The sequence below is a fragment of the Pteropus alecto genome, unplaced genomic scaffold, assembly GCF_000325575.1.
Source record: "Pteropus alecto unplaced genomic scaffold, ASM32557v1 scaffold59, whole genome shotgun sequence".
Lineage (NCBI taxonomy): Eukaryota > Metazoa > Chordata > Mammalia > Chiroptera > Pteropodidae > Pteropus > Pteropus alecto.
The window spans coordinates 386,833-411,582 of NW_006443292.1; the positions used below are offsets into that span (position 1 = coordinate 386,833).

General features: G+C 34.1%; 1 protein-coding gene across 10 annotated transcripts in view; it reads left to right on the plus strand.

Annotated features, from left to right (window-relative positions):
* Nucleotides 1-22: 22 nt before the first annotated feature.
* Nucleotides 23-24,750, plus strand: part of CHD2 (chromodomain helicase DNA binding protein 2) — a 106,543-nt gene continuing 81,815 nt past the window's right edge. For 2 of the 10 annotated variants that reach the window (XM_025041218.1, XM_025041219.1), the window contains exons 1-5: nt 23-103; nt 2,064-2,130; nt 2,681-2,764; nt 7,614-7,682; nt 15,626-15,758. In XM_025041218.1, coding sequence (XP_024896986.1) covers nt 15,697-15,758 — 62 coding nt within the window. In that variant the 5' untranslated portion in view covers nt 23-103; nt 2,064-2,130; nt 2,681-2,764; nt 7,614-7,682; nt 15,626-15,696. Of the gene's footprint in view, nt 104-2,063; nt 2,131-2,680; nt 2,765-7,613; nt 7,683-14,715; nt 15,286-15,625; nt 15,759-16,627; nt 19,441-22,249; nt 22,485-24,750 lie in introns of those variants that run through there. The other 8 variants (XM_015598720.2, XM_015598721.2, XM_015598716.2 and 5 more) reach the window with 7 other exon arrangements.

Here is a 24,750-nt window from a genome sequence, read left to right on the forward strand (position 1 = left end):
GGCGGCTTCGCGCCGGGATCGGCTCCGCTGGGGAAGGGGCGGCGGCGGGTGACCGCAGGCGGGAGCCCGAAGGGACTGCGAGAGGAGAGCCCTTTCTGTCCTGGTGAGTTATTTTGATATTTAGGATTGAAAGGAAAAATCCCTTACAGGTTCTCCAACAGGGGAGCTTTTTAACCTCTTTCTGGTAAGGTGGGAACTCATTTGATGGTCGAATTTAGAAGAACAATGGAACCCTGGCTACGCTTAAAGAAAAATAAAACTTGTTTTTTTTTTTTCTTTTGGGTGTTGGCTCTTAACTCTTTCAAAGCCGATTTTGAAAACGGCTTCAGTGTTACAGATGAGAAGGTGCTTGCTGTTTATTAAAACCTTTATGACGTTAAGGTTGTCTTTTAAAAAGGCGAAGTGGAGGAGTGCTTCTGATATTTCAAAAATTAGGAAGACAAGTTTACTATAACGTCAAGGCTGCTTAATGGAACTAGATTTTAATTATGATGCTAGACGATGACGTTCGATTAATATAGTTTATTTTGCCGAGGTTATTTGGTATTCTGATGTTTGAATAATGATCAAATGTACTGTTTGGTACTTTTTTTAAAGGTCATAAGGAGCCGTTATCTGTAACATACCACACCTGAATGTTAAAACGTACTTGGGTCAGTTCCTAGACTTTTAAAAGTTTAAGTTCGTTATTTTATTATTTAAAAAAGTAATTGATATTTTCACAAGCCATGGTCGACAAAACTTTTACAAAGGCAAATTCTGACACCAAATCTCTTTGTGAAGTTACTTTCTCGTAGTATAAATATTAAAGTAGGACTGCTCTCGTAATGGGTGAAGAAGAGGAGCCATATTTGTTGCATTTGTTGCATGCATGAAAATCTAGATATGCTTAAAACGGAACAATATTTTAATACTACATGTTGGTTTCAAAAAAATTTGCAGAGTTCTCTGTATAGTTCATGAATTTGAAAAAATTGTTTGAGAGGGAATTTAAGTTTGATGGTTTGAAAAACAAACCACAAATGCAAAAACCTTTGTGTATTTTAGAATATATTTGTCTTCATTCTGCGGTAGCCCTTGTGTTGTAAAGGTACAGATTTATGTAAAAATAGTGTGGGGCAAATTTACCTAGTATTTACAGAATCAAAGATACTGATGTAATTGACCATATTGCTGAGCATATTTTTGTCAGTAAAATTGTTTTATTTTCTGAATAACATTAATATAGTGCTGCATGTTACATCAGTTGCGCATATCTTGATTTTACAGGATCTGTTTAAGTACCAATTTTGGTTGTTCAAATTAGCATTTTCAAATTTTTGAACACTGAAAGTGGTTTTAAATGAGTATTCTGAATCTTAGTTTTTCAGAGTCCTTTGAAGAGTGAAATGCAAAATAATTGCTGGTAGTTTGACCTCATAAGATCTTTTTAACATGAGTAATGGGGGAAGGGAGAGACTGAAAATGTTCAAGACCCTGGTTTGAAATTGAGTAAAGGTCATAGATACTACGTGTTTTAGACTTGTTTAAAAAACAAACTTAATATCCTACTTGATGAGATCAAATAACTTGTGGATTAAAAATTTAAAGTAACCAGTGGCCATTTTAACTTAAATAATTTCTCCTAGAAGAGTAATTTTCAGTTGCTCATAATAAAAAGTATTTCTAGATGGTAAGGGAAATGTTAAGATGTCAGCTTTCGAAAATGGTATGGTAAACTTTTCCTTTGTTTTTGTGTATTGCCTGGTATCAAATGAAAAATAAAAACAAGGTCATAATCTTAAATCTGTCCAAAGATGTAAATCTTCTGTAATTTTTAGTTGAATGCCTTAATCTCAAATGTTTGTCCATGCAACCAAAAGATGAGAAAAACAAAGACTGATAACTATTAAGATAAATAACTGTAACCTTAAATGTACAGGTAATGTGTGGATGAGCCGTCTCTTGAATTTGTCTATAGATCGTGTCTGTGGAATATTTTCTTATTGTTTCATCGCACTGAAACTTAGGCCAAGAAATGTTTAAAAATCAAAATATTGATATCTTCCTTTTTTTTTTTAAAGGGAACTTACAAGATTAAAATTAAATTTGGTTGATGATGGTTCTGAACAAATACAGCTCTTATTTGAGGTAAGACTGGGTAAATTTTTATTACTTTAACATAAAAATAAGTGTATTAGGTTTTGTTTTTGTTCTTTGATAATTTGTATTTCCAGTAATTAGTAATTATGAACATGAGTAAATCTCTGAAATAATTTTACAGAGCCTTTAAACCTTTTCATTGAATGAAAAGTGTATTGCATAGCCATTGTAACTTAACGTGCCTTTGAATAGTTTAAAATACTGAAGGTCCTTTACGCCTTTGTTTAATTTTGGGGACAAGAAAAGACATTTTGAGGAAAACCATAAACCAAAGATACACTTTTTCTTTTTAGCTCTCTGATATACTGTGCAAACAGGTTTAATCTTTTAAATATTTACAGAAACAAATTTTTTGGAAAATTTGAACAAGTTATTATTCCTACAAATAGATTTTAGGGAAGAACATTTTAAAAATCAGGTTTTGGAGCATAGATTGTAGAGGTTTTTTTATGATAAAATATTTAAAACACTTATCTCTACTCTCTATTAGTTGTTGCATCAATAAATTGTTTAGAATATTGTTTTCTTCCCTCCAAAGATACACCATTTTGAAGACTGAGACTGGAGTTTTATCCTTGATGATAAAGGAAATCTTTGCGAAAGTCTGTGCTTTATGTAACAAGTAAGTAAATGTTTTTATCCACCATATGAAATGTGATAACGATCACCATTTGAGTAGAAAAATAAATAACTAGAGTGTGTCAGTGAAGAATAAACAGATTGATTATCTTGAAAAAGAGATGAGAAAAAAGCCCATCAAATTCCATTTCCTTACATCAAAGCACTTTGGTATTAATATTGAAACAATTGATACATGTAGTTTATATCAGCAGTACGGCATTCAGAACTTTCTAATAAAAAAGTGCTTCAGGATTATAGTTAAATCAGTAGTTGAGTCATCAATCAGTTATGTCTTTACGATCTGAAATGTACATTCTTCAGTCATTTTTTTGAGATATTGATCATGTTTTAGAAATGGCCTAGAATTTTGCATTTGCCTATCTTACCATTCTTGAAAGACCTATATGTCAAATACTAAATGGACGCTTTCATATTCTAGTTACTAGTTCATGGATTTTAAATATTTTACACATTTTTATGAGTTCATTTTCAAACAGGTGTACAAAAATGACATCTTAATGAAAATGTCTTTAAAGAGATCTTTAGAATGTCTTTAAAGAGATCTCCATATCTTATTTTTAAATCATAAAAGGAAGTAACTTCCAACATGCATACAATACTTTTATATCTTAAAACTAGATGAAGTGAATGGAAAAAAATGTCCACTGATAATTTTTAGGAAGTATTCTTTATTCATAAGTTAACACCGAATGTGGGAATTAATGTCAAGCCGATATTAGTGATTTACCAGAGGAAATATGTAATACAGTAACATCTTAGGAAGTTTTAAGAATAGCCAAATAACTCTTAAATCAGTATAAGGGTAAGTTTACCTTTGTCCTTGAAATTTATGAAGGAAAATTTTTTTTTTTCTGTTGGTGTTTCCTTATTCCTTTAATTGAAGTAGGTAATAAGGGTAATATTTTTATTGCCTTTATTTTAGCTTAAATTTTTCTTTTTAGTCCTTTTGCGCTTTGATAAATTTGTGTTTATTATAGTGTGCAAAAGAAAACGAAATGTTGGCCATTTATCTATAGTGTCTTAAAGATATAACTTACCAAAAATTTAATACGTCATTTATCCCAAGCTTATTTAACACAAATGCCAGTGTTAAGGTTTCCTCTGCAAATGATTAGATATTAGATGGTGATTCAGATGTGGTTGGGCACTTAGAAAAATTGAGAATTGGGCCTCTTAAGAGACAAATGTATATGAAGTGTACTGTAAGTTTAAGTATAAATTGTCAGTAAATTTATAATGGCCTACCAAAGGTTTAATTTGACCCATAATATAAAAAGATGAACGGTCGAAAGTTAGAAATGTTAAATGTTCTTATCTTTTTTACTCTAATATCAATAATTATAGAAAAATCTAAATGATGTAAGTTCTAAGTTAATCTCCAACTTAATGATATACAACCTCTTTTTTGTCACCAACAAGATAAAGGATTATAATAGATTGCATTTGAGAAAGGTCTCATGTACTTCAGCCTCCATGATAGTACTTAGACTTAGTGTTTTGATATTTGCTGCTTGAGCCAAGCTTATATAATGGGCAACATTTTTGATGGACAAAAATAATGGACACATGAAGGCCAATACAAACATAGATAGTATTTTAAATTACTGTTTTTCGTGAGAAAGGTAAATTATTTAGTTTGCTACTATCTTCTGCTTAGAGAAAGTGATGAATGCTTAACTATTTGCTTTTAATTTAGCATTTTGAACTAATTCTTGAATCATAAAAAAATCATCCGATCAAGTTGATAATTGGGTTAGACTGCATTTGTTATTATGGTAATAACTGCTTATAAAATTATCTGAAGTTCCATAGAAATTAAAGAAGCCATGCTCATAGTTTATCACAAGGTTTTCATGAACCACGGCATGCCAGTTAGAGGCTAGATTATGTAAAATACATTTTTTAAGTATAGTTTACTATTATACAGTTTCTTGGTTATTTAAACACTTGAAGTATGGACAACCAATTTACTTTTTATTTTTATCTCTGATTTAATTCTTTGTCGAGAGGCATAATTGTTGGAAAAGATAATTTGATGACATCTCTATCTACATTAATGAGAGGTAGAGATATGTGATGAGTCAAAATATATCTGAGATTTAGCAAGCAGGAGACTCAGCTTCTAATGTAAATTCACTCTGTAATCTTGACATTTTAAGTCACTGTATACCTTAGTCTCTTAGTTTGTTTTGTATAAAGTATTTGGAGTTTCCAGTCTCTTGAGATACCTTTTAGTCTTAAATTCTGTAATAAAAATAATGGTAAGCAGTGTCTAATTCTGTTACACAAACTGGAGGATAATTTTTGTAATTTTTGCATCGTAAATCATGTTTGTTATTTCCATGGTGAAACTATTTGAATAACACGATATCTGGGCAGTAGCATACTTTACTTTCTTAATTTGAGGCATTTGAAAATATTAATAAATAGTATAAACGCAGACATTGGAGAGTTGGTCTTAAAAAACAGTTAACTTGTGAAATTGTCTTTTAAAGATTTAAAATGCAATAAAAGCATTGTTTGGATTTTTAGAAATATTCATTTAAATAACATTTAGTGTATTTAATGTAACATTTGCAGCTGAGCCATTGGGATTATAAATGAGGATTTATATTTACATGCCTGACATAATCCATTTCATTTCCTTCAAGAAATTTCTATGTTAAATATCCTCACTTTTACCAGGCACCTTTTCTTTCCAGATTGAGTGGCTCAATACAAACTTACTTTTCAAAGTGGCTCTTATTTCTGAATGTGATTAAACGTTACAATTTAAATTCAAGGATATTATGAACTTAAAACCATGACTTGGTTTTTTAACGTAACTTTTAAGTAGCATTTTCCTACATATTAATAGTTTTGATTTAAATGTGTGAAACTAGATAGTTTAGTGTTTTGAAAACAATCCTTTGCTTTTAAACTAAATCATTTATTTGAAATGGAATATTTCCCAAACAATTACACCCTTGATGTGTACGACAGCAGTAATCATAATCATTTTAATTTAGATCATCATGCTAGATATTTTGCTTAACTTTAATGGTTTATGAGTTGTGGCAGAATTTTCTAATTTCTTTATTAGTACCCTATTTTTATGGAAGATTTCTTATATTTCATAGTGCTCAGATTTTATTCTTAAATGTTAAAAATTATTTAAGGACTTTAAAAGGTGAAAAAAATCAAATATTCTAAGAAAAGCATAAAAGGGCTAATGACAAGACTTTACTAAAACTGTCTTTATGTCTTATAAATAAGACTAGCAATCAAAATGGTTATTTACATTAAACGTATAATTTCATATTAAATGAAAATGCATAATACTGTAAAATATTAAGGATAAGTAGGAATATGAACAAAATATACTTTTGTAGTCTGCGTAAGATGAAATCAGCTTCCCCCACTCCTGCAAAGGAAGGCAAAACACTGTCACTTTTGAGAAAGGAGGTGATATGGGAGATTACATCAGAGTCAGTAATTTTGGAGATGGCGCAAGGTTAGATTCAAGTCCTTTTCTATTTTTGGTGAATGGAGAATATGGAGGTACATACTTGTACTGGTAGGTAGTTTTTTTATAAGCACATTATCAGACCAATGTGAAGGAGATTTCCCTCAGACATTTCACCAATGTTCCTTAAAACAATTCCACTCTTAGAGGTTATATCAGTTTATTTTACTTGGTTAAAATTTGTCTTTGTTCAGAAATCCTCTCTTCCTTAGAAAGTCTGGTTAAACCTGAAAACTTAAAAATAAATAATGCTGTTTCTTATAGATTGCTTTGTTAACTTGTTGGGAGGATATTTTAGCACTTTACTCTTAGAGGTAATTTTGAAGCGGATCTTTGCTAAATTTTTCATTATGATTAGTCAGGATGACTAAAGAGATTTGGGTTTGGTAAGAAAAATCAGAAACTTGCTTTATAATTTGAAAATTTGAAACTTTTAGTCAAGTAAAAGCATTTGGGTGACTTATTTTTACCTTAGATCCTAAACTGTTCTTTTGCTTTCTCAAAATTCTTAAATTGTTATACTTTAACATTGAACTTTTAAACAGCTTTTTTGGTGGCTCTACATATTATTGTGATTATTATAATCATACTTTGGAGCCGGAGTGACTAAAAAATACATACCTGCATTCAGAAGGCATTTGAGATATGGGGCACAAATCTTCCATGTTTAGTTGATGAGGTATTTCAGTCCAGCGAAAAATACAGAGGTGATATTTTTGTTATCCAGGACATATTTTAGAAAGGGTTAGTGTTTGAAGCGAGTAGGTTGATACAATTAGCAATAAAAATAGTTTGAAATTGTGCCTAAGAATTCCTTTCTAACATTTGATCTTATAATAGTGTCGATTAGAGTACAGGATAATGTGAACTAAAAGAGACATCGCCTTGCAGATAGGTAATGGAAGTTTTTCTTAAGAAATCTTGAAAGTAGATTAGATGAAACACCAAAAGATAAAATAATTCTATAGTGTTAAGGAGTGATGATGGCTCTGCTGAACACCTAGTTCTCAAATCCCTACTGCCCATTAGATCCACCTGGGGAGCTCAAATTTTTACCTTCTCTGTTGGAGTTCTTGGTGATTGAGATTTAAACTTTTGTATGTGTTTTTATAGTAATTTATTTTATAGGTGAGCCTCCGTACAGTCAAATTTAAGATCCTCTGGGTTAGAACTTTCTGTCCTCTGCTTGGACTATATTCATAAATGACATGTGTCTTGGACTTGTGGCGAGTAATCCTTATACGATGTTTGTGAATAAATCATGGCATTTTAAGAATCTTTTATTTTTCTATGCATAAAATTATGTTCTTTTTGTTTTCTGCAGTAATGTGAATCCTGAGAATGAATCTCTGAAGTGACTGTTCAACGTAATAGATGTTGGTGGAAGCATTTAGTAAGTTTTATTCAATTTACGTTTAAACTTTTTTTAATTTTAGGTATGACGGAAATTTTGAGTGAGTCAGAATTTTGAACATATAGAGGACTTTAGTGAAGCTCAAAACAGTATAAAAACATAAAACCAACATGGTTAGATATGTGTGAGGTTTATTATTAAAAGTTTATCAATTTATTCCAGCCTAATACTATTTCTACTTTCTTCACTTAAACTGGGGCAAAAGTACACTGCAGAGAAACCCACATTTGAATATGCTACTATAACACCACCCTAAGATCTGAGTGTTGGGAAAAAAAATCCCCCCCCATTTTTGTAAATAAAGTTTTATTGGAACACAGCTATGCTCTTTGATTTACACATTGTATCTGCTTTCCCATTATAGCTGCAGAGTTGAGAATAGTTGTAGCTAATGCTCACAAACCCTAGAATATTTACTGTCTTGTAAGGAAAGCTGCTTTCTCTTTTCCTAGATCTCTCTCTGTTGTCAACTTTATCTTATCTATGTAGAACTCAGAAGCCCTTGGGCTTTCTTTTGGTAATAGAACATACTTTTAAATGGATTTCAATGTAGTAATTCTGATAAACTAAGTAATTCTAAACTTTTCTTAAAACTTTCAAAGCCCAATGAAAAGTCCTGCTAACACTGGGGTCCAAGTTTTTATATTAGCAAACTTGGTTGCAATTACTATGGAATAGTTTTTCTAACTCCCAACCTGAGAAATAGTGGGGAAAATTAGTGGTAAGGCTGTATTAAGGAATTTGGATGGATTCTCAAAAGGATTTTTTATTTACAGAACTTTTTAGGTATGATGATTACATACTAGCTGTTTCTTAAGCGTAATCACTTTTGAATCACATTTGGGAATCTATATTCTTGATAATTTTTGCTTCTTAATACTACTTCAACTTCTGTTGTATAAATGGCTAGTAGGGCCTGCAAAAATAGAAAAGTTCTTTTGTTTTTTGATGGCGGATGGTGAGGGCAGAGATTAAAAACTCTTCTCATGTAGCACAATTATTGACCCCAACATGTTTTTAAGAGATTAATTGCCTGGTATATAGTTGATGCTCAATAAATACTTGTTTATTTACTGTATATAGTTTCTATTAAATATTATCAGCTACTGTTTTGGGTCTAATAAAAGTGGAATTTATTAAAACATAAGTTTTGATGCTTTAAATATTAATTTTTAGGTGTGCCTGAAAGCTAAAACTTTGACTCAGTAGAAGTTAAAACTGACAAAATAATTTTCACTCAACATCATGTGTAGTCAAGTTTTAAGTAATAGGGACAGAGGGGAAGATTTGATTTGATTGTAAAATTTTAAATTAAGATGTCTATCAGAATTGATCAGCTGTTTGTGGTCTGTCTCAAATCATTTCGTAATTAGTTTTTATGCCCACCATATTAGGATCCAGGCTTGTTAATATATTGTAATTCTATTTAGGATTCAAACTATTTGTGGGTAATAAGACAAAATATGGGAATTCACTATTAAATGTTTCAAATTAAGGACCAATACAGAGAAGATTGAAATCAAATCATAAGCACCAAAAACCTTAGTTACATGATGGGAAGGATCAGTTTCTGCTCTGGATTGTAATTTCATATCCATTTGTCCCTTTGGTTTTGCAATAAATATTTAAGTTTAAAGTAATTTCATAAGTTAAATTGATTTAATAATTAGCATTATTGGAGTCACCTATTTTTAAAATTAATCGAATTTTAAAATTAAAAGAATCATTAATCACTTTTTCCTTTTATTTCTTCCTGTCCCCCAATTTTTGTTGCTATTAGAATTCCCTAATTCTAATAGGGAAGTAGAGGTAAGGAGATTGCTTCTTTCAGGGGGAAGCACCTCTTAAACCTAATCCAATAGTGAATCACTTGCTTGCATTTCAACTAACAATTCGTTTTAATATACAATGTCCCAGTGTTTTTGAATAAAATAACTGAGTTAGAATTTAAAGAGAAGACCTTACTCAATGTTATGTTCTTTCTTTCTGAATGTACAGTATTTGGGGATTTTAAGAGGTAGTAGTAACTTCCTACCTTCTTACCATAGTAGCCTTCTTACCTTTGCTTGTGGGACTTGTTAATCTTAGAACAAGCAATTTTCCTTAAAAATATAAACTAATGAGCATCATAACGGTAAAAGTGTCCTAACTTTTCATAGTATGCTTAGCTTGTTATGTGAAATACTGGAAAGACCTGAGTCTATTTGATAATGGAATTCTAGATCGAATCATCATTTCTTAAGTATGTCTGTAGTATAAGATTAAATTCTTTAAAGCAGGAAGTGTTTTGTCTTCAAATAATTGATTCCATGGTTCTTTGGATTCTTTATAGATATCATTACTGTTGGAGTATAAATTATTTTGATTTAGTAAGGTTACTTTGTAGGCCCCCAAGTACTTTGGTTATTGTGGCATATCAGAAGAATAGCTAACGTTTATTGAGGTCTTTCTATATGCCAGGTAATATGAATACTGTAAATGTACTAACTCATTTGTTTCACTACTGCCACATGAGGTAGGTACTGCTATTATTTCTTTTACACAGATGAAAAACTGTGGATTTTGTTATCAAAAATATTTCCAGGCTCCCAGAGCTCATGCCTGCTTTCTTTTTAATTTTTTAACATAACTTTGCTTATTAGCAACTTTGGGTTTTGTAAGAATTTAGAATTATGTGAAAATAAATGACTTAGTCCTAAATCCCTAACTATTCTTTTAGGTCTTTGATGCTTGTCTTAGCATTTCTGCTTGTTAACAAGACTCATTTTTGGCTTTTAACGGGCTTTACTGGAGTACAGATTGTTCGTGGTTTTTTAATGTTATAGAATTGTCTGCTTTTCTCTTGTAGCATTCTTTTTTATTCTTTTTTTTTTCTTTAACTTATCAATATGCTAGTATTTTGGGATGATTTTAATGCCATTAGTTTTTTTTTTTTTAATAATTGGTTTTGAAAGGGAATTTAATATAAAGTCCTTGCTAAATTCTTGTCCTGTTACAGAATGTAGAGCACTGATTTATTTCATGAACTCAAATAAATTGCACCTATAGCCATTGAAAAAGTTGTTACTTAAAACCAATGCATTAGTGTCATTGTTCATCATAATAGTATTTTATATCCCCAATTTCATTTAGAACTTGATATTACATCAGAACAGAGATTAGGGAGAAATTGGTTTATAATTAACTTTTGCAAGAGGAATGATGTTATTTTTGTAGTTCTGTATAGAAGTATATGTCCTTTAATTTTAAGGAATGAACAATAAAAATTGAAGACATTTTATTGATGTGGAAAATCACAACAATAAAATGTCTTCATTTATAGGCTGGAGAGAAATCTGCAAAATATATCAAGAGGGGAACATGTTTTGTGTTTATTGCTGATGTCGTGACACTCATTTTAAGTAGTTTTTTTTTAATGAATGGTAGTGTTTTTTGGTTAATCAAATAGTTTAAGTAGATTTTTTAATTGTATAGACAAATCTTAATTATAGGATTAATGAGCAAAAATGCCCATATATTGAATAATCTAGTCAGTTATCCTTACTATCTCTATACTTTTGTTTGAGAGCTACAAAATTATAGAGGAGACTAGGGCTAGAACTTATTTTTGTAATTATGTTAATCTTGATGAATCAGGATCCTTTATTTAATGGTAAAATCTCTGGTATCCCACTTCTCTCTTTAATTCAAATTATTTAAGTAATGGATTTGTTCTTCCATGAGGAACATTTTTTTGGCAGTGGGTGTATTTTATTTGTATTCGAAATCTGATAGTATTTTATGGCAAATATCAAATAAGCCAGGCTCTTTTGCATTTAAAAAAATTTTTTTTCCGGTAGTGGCTACATAGTTCCTGCATTCTCAGATATGTAGCTAAAGATGGTGGCATCTGTATTTTGCATTTGTGTTATCTAAGCAAAATTAATGAACATCTATTGGACTGGAAAACTATGCTATGATCCACTGCTTTGGTTTTTCTTTTTTTAAATCCCTTAAGATTCTTTTACATACTACTTATGTCTTTATTTGAAGAAGCTTGGAAAGTTTTCTGCATTGAGATTTAAAATCCATAGTGTTGCTGTAATTTAGCTTTCCAGGATTTTTTAATTTGAATTTTTATTTTTATTTCTCACATAGACAGTATAACAATTTACAGTATTACATTTAACTGGTAAAAATTGATCTCTTTACTGCCACTTTTTTATGGTTACATATATATCTGACTGTAGAACTTTGTTACTCCTGTACAGTCTTTGATTCTCTCATTGAGAAGTATGTGCAGTGCATACAACTTTAGACAGTTTCTTCATTTAAAGCTGTTACAAAATTAAAACTGTGTATGGTAAGAGTATCTTCAAGGTGGGTGGATGTTCTGTGTTTGAAGGAATAAGATTATTGGTATTCCAACAGCATTTTTTCTTTTAATGTTTTCATCAAGCACCCAGTCAGCTTGAAGAGTCTCAAATGGACCCTCCCACTGAGAAATCAAGATGGCAGTCCACTTTGGGGAATAGAGGAAAATGGATTAATACAAGAGTGCTGTGATAATATACAACCAAGACAGGGTTCTTTTAACATGGATTTCATGAAATGAATGAAGACAATAGGTTTCTTACCCAACACAAATGGACAGTGGATATGACTTTCTAAAGACTTTTTGTATCATTAAAACAAGTCCATTTTTGACATTTGGAGAAGAAAGATGGCACATTAACAGAGATGATAGTTTGTATGCTTGGAATTCTTTTTTCAGTCTGATTTTGTATGAGTATGACCTTGTGGAATGTTAACTTTAATAAAATTTCTGACACTTTAAAATTTCTCAGTTTGGGTTTATTTTTTTGAGCTGGAGTTTCATTAAATGTTCAGTTATCACCCTAAATAACACCTTGACCTTTACTTTTGCCCAGCAGTAAAGTGTACTGAATAAAGCTGGTAAATGGAAATAGTGTGTTGGAAAATATTGTACTTGGTTGACTAAGATTTCTCTTTTTAAAGTTGTTGAAATTTATTTCTGCTTTAAGAGATCATCATTTGGTCGAAATGCCGTTTTGTGCTTTCTTAAAACATCTTGCAAAATAACTTAACCAATGGGTAATAATAGAATCTTTAATTTGCCATGCGATTTTAGTGAACTTTTAAAACAAAATGCTTTTTCCCTCAAAATTCAGGATAAGTGATATTTTTCTAATAAAAGGTCACATTTACCTAGATGCTTGTTAATATTGTAAATAAAATGTTTTGCAATAGAATATTCATCTGAACATTTAAACCGATGCCTCTTACCGTCTTTTATTAGTTAATATTAAGGGAAGAAGTATTAGATTTATTAGAGAAGTGTCCTTAGGGTATTCATAAAAGGACTTAAAATTTGGGTGGCAGTAATGTCTATAATATACATTATGTAAATATGAAACCTGTCCCATGCATTTTTACTTGGTACCATACATATTTTTTATTTTTCTTATGTGCATTTAGGAATTTAGAACAAATGAATCATACATGTCACAGATTACTTATATTTGATTTTCTGGTGAATGCTGACATTTTAATTTTTGATAATCATCGAATACCAATTCGGTAACTGTTATAAAGGTGTGTGGTATACTTTAATTTGCTAAACCAAATGAATTGATAATATTTCCGCATTATACAGAGAACAAGAAATATCTTGATTTGTTTCGCGTGTGTTTGTGATTAATGTCAAATACTGTAGCACACACATTCATGATCAAAACCTGGGCAGTATGTGTTCTCATTGATTTGAGGTGGTCTGTGTAAATCAAAAGTGGAATTTTGAGTTTTGATCTTGGTGTACAGAACTACCTTTTGTAGAAAGTATGGAATTGAAACTAGGGTTCCATTATGGATTTTACATTACCTAAATTCAGTTTGTTGCTTTTGTTGGGTATAAATCTAAACTGGATATCCTGAGGAAAGGACATTGTTCTGACAGATTATCATGTTGAGTAAGGAAAGTTTGATTTTTTTTTTTTTGGATGTGAATATTTTCTTGGGTGCGTGCTGAGAGAAAAAGCGTTGAATAATTTGTTTTTGGCATTAGTAATGATTTTGTTTCCATGGTCCTATGGTTTTGATATTTAGGAGAATTTGCCCTGAGATATTACTTTGATAACCTGCTGTCAGATAAGACCAATTGTTATTAACTTAACCATTGTTGAAATGGGTTCGTGCCTAGAATTGGATTTGAAATACAATGGAAAGTTTGGGATTTATGTTGTGTTGGTTTTGGAGGTGGAGTTTCTTGGGTTTGTTATTTAAAGGTGACTGGTAGTTACATATTCTTGAATTTAGGAACTTTGTTTTGCCTAATCAGTGTGGGAAGTAAATATATTCTGGCTATGAGAGTTCTTTTGGTGTGGGGGGGTAAAGTTTGCAAAGTTATGTAATGGGTTAAAGAATTTTGGGAAAGTACAAAGAAAAATCGAGGTTATCGAATAAAAATTAGTTGCATTAATTTTTTGCTCTAATGCAACTGAACACTAGGGAGGCGCTCTTGAGTTGTACCCCTTTCTTCCAATTGGGATGGAAAATTCCCCCTAAAACTTGTCTTTATGTAATTTTTAGGCTTCATAAAGAAGGCAAAACTTGAATTTAATTTATGAAATTGAGATTTTGCTTTTATTTAGAAACCATTTTACCCATGTGGGGGGTTAATTTTTTTAAAAGATTAGTAATTAAGATGAGCTTAAAATTATCTAAGAATTATCCTTTTTTCAAAATGGCTTGATAAAACACCACTTCCTGTCCAGAGAGGAAGTTATTTTAGCTCAAAGACTGAAATATTTAGCAGATCTTTAGACAAAAGGAACAAATTACATTTCTCTCTGGCTTAAAAAGGGTGCTTGAGCCAGAGGGGGTTAAGAAACCCTCCCCCCTCCCCCTGATGGGGTGGTCTGGAGGGGCAGGGAGGTGTGGGGGTGGGGGTCCTTAGGCTCCCTGGGATGGAGGATCTTTTTTTTTCTTTTTTTTTTTTTGGTGGAGATGAAGGGGTGGGTCTATGGTACATCACCTGAGTTGTGGGGTAAATGTAGAGAGTGTCAATCAAAGGCAGAGCTCTCAGAGCTGGGAAGGAGGCTCTAGATGGCGGCTGTGCCTTAGAGAGAGCGCGCTCTGCTCCCTGCCTTCGCCTCACTTTACGCAACTTTCCCTAACTTTCGGGCAGCCTCAGGGGGCCCCCGGAGCCCCCTGCCTCTCTTAGTGACTTACTGGGGTCGATTCGAACCTTTTTTAGGGAGAAAAGCAGCTTTTAGGAGCTTTCTTTTCGTGCCTTGTTGGAAAGAAGCAGCCGTACTGAGAGCCCAGGTCGTTGTTTTTTCCAGCTTAGAAGCCATGGCGCACCTCCATTTTTGTGCGCTCTCCTAATGAGGTTTTTTTCTTCCGTACCCGTTTTAGTATTAATTGTCGCTTTATTTTTTTGACCAGTTAACATATTTGAGGATTATTTTATTTATTTTTCGTTTTTTAACGGAGAATTTCGTTTTTATTTTTAATTATTTGGGATCTGATATTTTTCTACTACTAGCTAGGACTCTTGCTTTGGACCTACTACATGGATCAGGTAAGTTCATAGTCATTAATGGTAATTTTAAAGATTTATATGTTAAAAGTTTGCTTTATTTTCTGTAAATATGAGAAATTCCTGGATGACGCAATAAGATACAGAGATTGTTATTTGTACCCAGTGTGTTACTTTGAGAAACTTTCCTTATTGATAGTGATTCCACTGTTCGGTTTATCCTGTTGTTTTTTTTTTTAAAGGAAAAAATAGAAATATTTTGTGTTTTGGTGCTTACCGCTGTTGTATTATAACAGTATCGTTACATGGTCAGGACTTTGTTCCTGATAATAAAAACCATCGATAGAAGCTGGGACCTTACCTTTCTTTCAACTTTTGACAGTAAATACCTGGGCACAGGACTTCAAAGCAAACACAGATTCCCCCTCCCCCTTAATATTTAAGAATTAAAAGATGATGAGAAATAAGGACAAAAGCCAAGAGGAGGACAGTTCGCCACACAGCAATGCATCGAGGTATGAGCTATCAACTTTCTTCCTTTTTTCTTTTTTTTGGGGGAAACCTCAGCTTACATTGTTTACCTTGACAGACTGGGTTAGCTGTCTGTGCTATTTTAAGTATTTTACTAATTTGGATTCGTTTTTTAAAGCGTGACCTTGAGATTGCTAATATGCCACACCCTAATTTTTTGGTAGCAATTTATGAAAGTTGAGTTGACTTAAGGCCTCTTACAGCAGTCTAAAGATAAGGTACCTTTATTCAAGGGGGACTTTTTTGTAAAGTACAGTTTTTCTGTCAACACATTTCAGTTTTTAGGTTTTTGTGCTGTAGAAAAATGACCTTGTCGGTTTAGCCACTGCATTGCACCATTTTACATACAAGGCAAATTTTTTCTTTGAAGAATCTAGGATACCCAAACTTGTAACTGAAGGCCATAGAGGAGCCTTGTGGTAGTAAATTATAGTAAATAGACATTTGAGAAAGTTATATGAATGAAAAAATGTACATTTTAAAATGAAACTGCAAAAAGGACCCTTTGACGGATGCCTCTCAGTTTATATTTTTATTTGATTCTGTATTTCTTTTGATACTCTTGACATTTTAGGAAATTTTGATATGATTTATCAAAACCTTTACTCGATGGTTACAGTTCCTGCATTTATGAAATTAAACCTGTGATCCCAGAAATCGTGGAGTACTCTTAATACACTTGTTTTGTGTTTGTTACCGTGATGACAATTGTATATTTTACATTTTAAATATTAAAAGGTTTACATTTGTATGCTTATATTCAGACAATGCTTTCTGGTTAGTAGACGTGTAGTGTGTCTTATCCTGGCACTTTAGTTGTAGCTGCTTTAAATTTATTGATTTATTTCGACAGTGTCTCCTGGAATGCTTTTATCTCCTGAAGCTTACAAATGCTCTGTTCAAATCATGATTTGTTTCACGTTTGTTGAAGTACCTTATTAGTGACTAAGTAATAAAGCCTGTGATGTTTTATTGTATGATCTGTATGTTAATTTTTAAAAGTACATATGAATGCATTTCTTGATGTGTTCTTATAAATTGTCATGTTATAAATTTTAAATCATGCAGTTAACAAGGATGTGATGATTGTATCATTTTTCTTCCCAATTTTGTTTTTATAATTTTTCATAAATATAATTTACTATTAGGTTAGTGAATATGAAAGTTTTTAATGTGGTTTATTACAGGTGTTGAATTTTGTTTCATTAGATTTTAAATATTTTGACCCCTGCTTTCAAAAATACCTTTCCACATTCTTTTGCAAATTAAGTTGTCACAGAGTTGGACTGCTTGTCTTTTGAACTGATATGCCTGGGTTAGATTTAGGATAGAAAACTTATAATCCTAAACTGATTTTTCTGAGAAGTACTAGCGATTTGAAGAATCAGGAATCCCCATGTAGTTTGACAAATTATTAAAGATTCAGTACCTAAAATTGTTACTCCCTTGAGTGTAAGATTTGCATAGTCTCAACAGGGGTTTTGGCTTTCTTATGCAAGGTTTGTGGTTAACATTGAACAAACTCTACTTTCTAATTTAAAAAAATCAAGCAGTGTTGTTGTTCCTTGTAATATACTCTCACCTGGAAAACTGCTTTGAAGTCATGATGCATTTGCCTACTGGCAGTGGGGTTACAGCTTAACAAGAAGCTTGCACTTTACTTTTTAAATGCATTGTATCAAGTATATTTTGATTCATGTAATTGATGAATGTCCAAAAATATTCTAGAGACTCCTTGAAGGAGACGATGGAGTTTGAAATTATTGTTACCCTAAATTGCATACCTTAACACACGTACATAAATATGACATCACTTCCTTTTAACATTGTAAAGCTAAAAGATATTAGTTGTGTTTTATTGTTGATTAACGTTTTTATTTTTAGTGAACTAAAACGAAGGAGACTTTCTGACTAGTACTTGGTTTCTTAATCCATCAGAATTTCTCCTTTAAGGACCTGTTTGAATGGCACAAAGTCTGGTGTTCAGGTAGTACTACAAAAATCACTTGCAGCCTGAGCCACAGGAGAGGAAGGGAGGAGTTTGCAGGTCAAGTAAATTTTCGTCTGAGCATTACTTTAGGATCTGAAAGGATTGAGTGCAAGTTGAGGTTAACCTGATATTTTCCTGTTACTGGAAGTAATGCAGTATTTCATAGTGATTATGTAAGTTTGTTATTCTTGTATTCTTTTGAGGTTAATATTTAAGTATAATGTTATACTTCGTATATGATTTTTGAATAGTAAGTTTATTTTCAAAAATAAGATTGAAAAAATATTTGGTGTCTGTGAATCTAAATATTTAAAACAAGGTTTTAGTGATGGACCTGTGTAGAAATATATACCATGCACTTATCTAAATAATTTACATTTTGGGGCAACTTCAGTAATATCAAAGAATGGAAACAGGATGGAAGGGAATCAGAATGGAACTGTGTGTACACAGAGTTCTGTGTGTTCTGGTACTCTGCCTTTACAATTTATCTTACCTGAAAGTTTATTAAATTTGTCTGCAAATCATCTGCCTTTGAACCAGGTTTATTTTGATAACCTGAGGTGCTGTGAAAATCATCTGCTTTTTAATCAGACTTGTAGCAGTTATTCCAAAAGCCTGGGGGTGTTTAGAAGTGGTTATAATGCAGTTGCTTGTGGACTGGAAAAGACAGTTTAAGTGGCAGCCATTTTATGACACTGGTTAATTTTTACGAATCGGGAGTTTTGAGAAGATGAAAATAAAGAAAATTGGAACCTGAAATACCAAAACCTGTTTTTCTCCCCCCTCCCTCTTTGAGTTCTCTGGTGCTAAAATAAAGGGCAGCTTGGTAGTTAGCCCTGGCAGCAGCTCTGTGAGCCCCTGGCATCTTGGTGCAGGTCCAGCTCAGTCACAAAATGGCTGTTCCTTTGTGCCGCAGCGCTGACAGACATACTGCATTGCACTGTGTACTCGCCAAACAGCAGGAAGTTGCCGTGCCGAGTTCAAAGGCCGGCCGGCGCAGGCGCCGAGAGCTGATTGGCTGTACGCGCGCCTGGTAACAGCGGGTCAACAGCGACGGCCTTCGGGCAGGCCCCGCCCCGTGACGTCAGGCGCCTCGTCGCCGAAACAGCGAACGCGGTGACGTTGGGCTGCGTGCGCAGCCCTGGTGCTTCCTCTTCGCCTGGCGAGCCATCCGGCTGCGGGGAGGGGAAAGGGAAGGGAGGGGACCTTTAGCTGGGACTTTCCGGTGGCGGCAGCTTCCCGGAACGATTTCTCTCCTGGCAGTCCGCTTCGCCTTTCCCTCTAGCGGCCCACACCCTTGGCACGTCTTTTAACCTTTCCTGGGAATGGTTTTCTTTTAGAAGCAGTTTTTACTTTTGGAAACCTTTAGGTAGAAAACCTGTCAGTTTTTACATTTTTTCTTTCCTGTGTCTTAGCGGGTCTTAGCGGGTGTTTTCCCCTCTTTTCTGTTCAATGTGAAGAGATTAGTGAGTTTTAATTTTGCTACCATTGACCAAAACCATTTCACTGTCAAGGAAACAATTTTATTTAAATTGAAACGTCTTAACAGGTGTTAGAGCTGTTGTTTAATACATGGCTCATAAACCAAGGGAAGATTATTTGAACTTGTCCCCGTGCATTTTTACTTTGTACCATACATTTTCTGAATTGGCATTTGATGGAGAAAAACTCAGGTCAGTATGTGCAAAATGATTTTTTTTAAGACTAATAACGTGATAGTTAAGTAGAAAATAGCGTAGAAATTTGTACTTGTTTAATAACTAAATATTAAGTTAATCTCAAAATAATAGAATACAGCATTAGGCACCCATAATTATGCAAACGAGTGTCCGAAAACGATTATTTTAAAGTGTTAATAGCATTCGCTACAGAAATTTGACTCCCAAAACTTAACCGCTAGTACAATCACTTGACAAAAGCTTGAGAAGCATCTCTGATCCCCTATTCTGGAAGTTTTCAGTCCTGTGGTGATGCTTATTGTCTGCCTTGTTTGGAAACCCTTGCAAGGACTTTTGGTTTAAAAATATAGTTTACCAACAATAACCTTATACAGTCATAAGTAATGAATTTAAACATGAAGGAAAGGCTATATTTGTGTTTTTCTAATGTACCCAACATGAAGTTTTTTTTTTCCTCCCTTATTGGAGTATTTTTAGCAGTAACAGGAGTGCAGTGGCATGTGATTGGACCGTAGTTTAGAATTTTTTTATTGAGTAAAATATGCTACTCCAAAAGAGATGTAGCCCATCTGAGTCTAGAGATGTTTACCTGAGCATATCTTAAAGTTTCTGAAGTTTATGAAAGGTAAAATTCACTGTAATAGTTGGTTTTGTAAATTTATACTTTTGCTGCTTTTGGAAGGATTCTCTGGATATTTTTTGGAAACCTTAGGTGAAACTGGGTTTTCAGTTTGTTTTACAGACTTGCTTATTAAGATTTTGTAAGTGATTTTCTTAATTATATGGTCAGGTAAATTATATAATGTTTAACAGCCTTAGAGAAAATACTTGTAGAACTTGATTATTAACTGGTGGTTCCAACTTCTTAAAGTGCTTTTCTGATTTTGAGATTAAATAGCTGTATTAAAAATTTTCGTATTTGCTAAATGCTCTTAAATTCCTAAAAGTGGGATAGACTTAAGGCATTGCAATTATGTTCTAGGATCTAAACTATTCTGAAGATGTTTTAACCTAAAATAGATGTCATTACTGTGTGAGTTAAAATGCATATTATAGCGATTCATGTATGAGCCAATTAACTTTTTGAAGAACAAGAGTATTAGGAAGATCTTCATTGAGCCTTTTCTGGGTTTTCCTCCCATGTGCAAAATGGAGTAGTGTTGCTATCTACTTTTTTTCTCTCTCTCTCTCTTTTCATTTCTGAAAATCTGCAGTTTCCAGTTGAAAGATTCAGTCATCACAGAAAGGTGGGCAAAGTATTTGATAAAAGGAATTTCAGTTGTAAAAGTTTTAGCTTGAGAGATGAATTGAAGTTTAGTTGAATTTTACCTGACAGTATTTGAAACTCACAGATTATAAGAATTAGTGCCCCCACCCAGACCATGTAACAGTGTTCTCACAATTGTGATAGATTACTACCTTAGGCCACCTGAGATTTCCAAACACTGATAATTTCTCCCATAAAATACAGTACAGTTTTTCCTGACAAAAATTGAGTGACTGCTCTGTATGACATCTAGTAAATCTTTTTTTTTTTTTTTTAAGGTCTTTTTTTTTTTCCTGAAAATCTTAGAATTCAGTTGTGTTTCTTGAAGGGGGGTCACTTTTGCAAAGAAGCAGTGTTTTTTAAATCACCTAAGTTACTCTGAATACAAATTATTGTATACAGATATTCTGCTGGGTGCTCGCTATTGTAGTTGAGTAATTCCCTCTTGCATTTCAGCCTGACCGAGCTTTGAAGTCAAATTTATACCTCAGCAAAACTGCCTATTACTACTTGCTTTGGAACTTTAGTGTTATTAGTGTAAAGCCAGAACAACAAAAGCTGACTCCTATCATCAGATGCCAGGGTCTGTTTAGCACAGTGTTGGAACACTTTGTTTATATGCTTTTCAGACCTTTCCCCCTCAATCTCTAAACATGAATGGATAGGGCAGGTAAAAAAGCTACTATACTATAGACCTTTGGGTGCAGTTTATGAGGTGGGGGACAGGCATTGTTTTGGGAAATAAATAATTGAGAACCGAGGTGAATGGAAGCCATCTGTACTACAGTTCAAAACAGTTCCAATTTAGCATTTTATCGTTAGCATGTTTGGTTAAGGCTCACCTTTTTTGGTATTTCATTAACATCATCTGGATTGTAATTCAAAAAGTATTTAAATTCCCTTTCCTGGAGAGTCCCACAGTTTGAGGACTGACTATAAGATCACCCTCATTTTCAGGGGTTGAATGTTGTAGAAGAGCTCAGGGTAAGGCATCACTCTAAGAACAGTCCTAATTTTGTACTTTGGATTCAGTTCTAAGGAGTTATTTTGTCATTTTTGTCTTTAACTGTTCCCTCAGTGCCTGTGTGTAATAGGTAGCAGCACAGTGTGCACTGTAGTACTGAAAACTTGTCCCCCAATTTGGGCCAGTGAAGCACACTCATTTTTGGACTTGGCAATTTTCTCGTTTTTAAAATGTGGACAATAATCTTCATTGGGTTATGCAGATTAAATAACACCATACCTATAAAGTGCTTAACAAAGATCCTGGTACCCTGAAAGTGCTCCGTACATGTAAACGATCCATGATATCACTCCCCATGCTTCATCTTACATTCCTAGCCTCCTGCACTAAGTGTCTCTGAAAGAGCCAGGTGGTCCCCGAGGGCTGTGGTTGGGATCCTGGTCTCCCACAGGTGTCTGCCTGGGTCAATTAGGAGAGCTTAAGAGCTTAAAATGATTTTAGGAGGCAGATCCCATTTAGTTAATTGAAACTTTGGATGGTTTTTTTTGCAGTCATCTTAGGATTTTTTTTTTTTCCCCCTGAGAAAGCCAGCCTTTTGAAGGTGTAGCATATGATTCTTTCTGGACTGGAACAGCCTCTTGTGTGAGTCATAGCCCTGCTCTTGGCAGTCACTCTGAGCAGACACCTCCCCCTCCGCCCCGCCCCTTCTGTAGCAAGTAATTATTGGCCTGGTTCACCCTCTGCCTCACTTCCTCAAGCTGTACGGGAGTGGATATAGTGACTGCCAGGGTGCAGTGTCGTGTGGATGTAAGTAAGAGCAGTAACATTTACCGCCAGTGTTTAATTGGCTGGGGCTGGCTTTCTGTAATCCTGCACCATAGCCTGTATATTTGATTTAGCATCATGCCTCCAGCCTAGTTCATTATGTTGGAGCTATGGTCTCAATATTTGTGTGTGTGTGTTTTTTTTTCTGCTTCCGTTTTTTTTTCATGGTTTATGAGTCAGTTGTGTTAAAACAAAAACAAACAAACAAAAAAAAACAGGCCCCAAACAGAGTCACTTATGTGAAAGCTCACATCGGCAACCTAAAACCTAATACCTAACCTAATTACAGTTTCAACTTTCCCTAGGAATGTGACTTTTTAACCAGCCAACCCTGGAATTTCCTGGTCAGCATTAGGAGGCAATCCGCTGATTGAACCCTCCAGTTCTCCTTAGAGTGACCTTGCCTGAAACAATGGGTTCCTTACTAATTTCCTTTTCCTGTCCCCCTTCTGCCTTTAAAAACCTTCCACTTTGTACAATCCTTTGAAGTTCTTCTGTACTTGCTAGCTGGGATGCTGTTCGAGTCACAAAGTGTTCAGTAAAGCCAATTAGATCTTTAAATTTTACTTGGTTGAATTTCTATTTAACAATTGAGATCTACTTTTTTGTTGTTCTTATGTGAGACCTTGAAGAGCTTCTAAAAATACCATGTCCAGCCTGATCCCTGGGATTGAGTTAAATTTTAGAAGTTCCCCATCATGTGTTTTAAATTTGCGTGTGTCTCCATGTGTTTCAAATCTGCTGATGGAGCACTTGTGTTTCTGTTCCTTTCTAACCCTTGGTCTTTCCATTACTTGTCTCGTTTTCTCCATTCCCTTTTTAGGGCAGTTTTAACAGCAGCTTTAGTTTGCAGGTCTGGAGGCACAGAGGGGTGGGGCGGGGTGGTGATAAGGCGAGTTGTATGCTTGATAAGAATTTCTGCATTGTGTCATGCCAGATCGAGCTGTGAGCATACCTTTAAAATGTGTATACTCTTGGAATGTTTTCACTTCAAGTTGCTTTAAATTCTAGTGCTATCTCTTCCATTTTAGATCACCTCCAAAAGCATGGATTCTAGAATTAACTTGGAATGCAGTCACTTAAGTCCATTAAGAACTCCCTCCAGCTGATAAAGGAACTGTAAAACCAGGGTCTGTATCAGTGGATGTCAGCTGCCCCGTGGAGCAGTTAGAGGGCTGTTGGTCACTGTTGGTGGATTGTGAGCTGTAACTAGCATAAAAGAAAAAAGAACATGAAGGTGAACCTTAGGGTACTGCATTTTGTGTAGGTTATTAAGTCCAGCAGTGCCTGTGATGTCGGTAATCTTTCATTTTAGATTTCGTCGTGAGAAACTAGCATGCGTTGAACAGTTTATAGAAAAATACCAGAGTAGTTTTCCATTTTGTTGAGTGCTGACTCTGTTTCAGGCACTGTTTCGAGGGTTTTTGAAATGTAGATTTTATTTAAAGTGAGGGTTAGTGTAGCCAAAATACTTAGTGACCTCCTTAGGGGTAACCTGGCTCTCCAAGTTACCTCTCACGGGACACTCTTCCTTCGCAGGTCTGTAGGTGGCCCTATGTCCCGCTGAGTCCTTTATCCCTCTGCCATTCTTCAGTTGTATGCTTAAAAGGATTTGTAGATTCTTCTCAAGTTTGTTTCTGCTGGTTGTGCTTGCAGTTTTGCATTTCAGTGATCAAACCAACAGGTGAAATGGGTGAGAGGTGTTGTAATTGAAACGAAGTTGATCGCTTTGGGAGGGTTCGATAACAGTTGTCATGTATAGTACCTGCTTCGAGCCTGGAACGTGCTCTGAGGCCTTGCTGTGTGGTAATTTGATGAATCCTCACGAGTGTCTGAGGTATGATTATCCTCCCTATATTGTAGGTGAGTAAACTGAGGCACAGGGTGGAATAAGTGGTGGAACTGGATTCAAACACAGGGATCACTTAAGCATTTTGGCAGAAGTTGCTATTAAACTAGATGGGTAAGAAGAAGCTTTAGGAAGTTGAGGAAAATAGTAAAAATCTAGAATAATTCTTCATTTGGCTTTTCCTAAGATCTTTTGAAGAAACCAGAAACTCAAAATCAGAGTACATCATAGGTGTGAGTGATGCCAGAAACACAACGCTGTTTAGAAGGCCATAATTTTACATCAAAAGATTCAGGTTAATCTTGAATCAAGTAGCCCCTGCAGTGGTTTCCATGGGGTAGTTTGAGGAAAGGTAGGTGGGTGGGTGGGAGGGGTGGGTCCTGGAGACCTAGGAAGAAC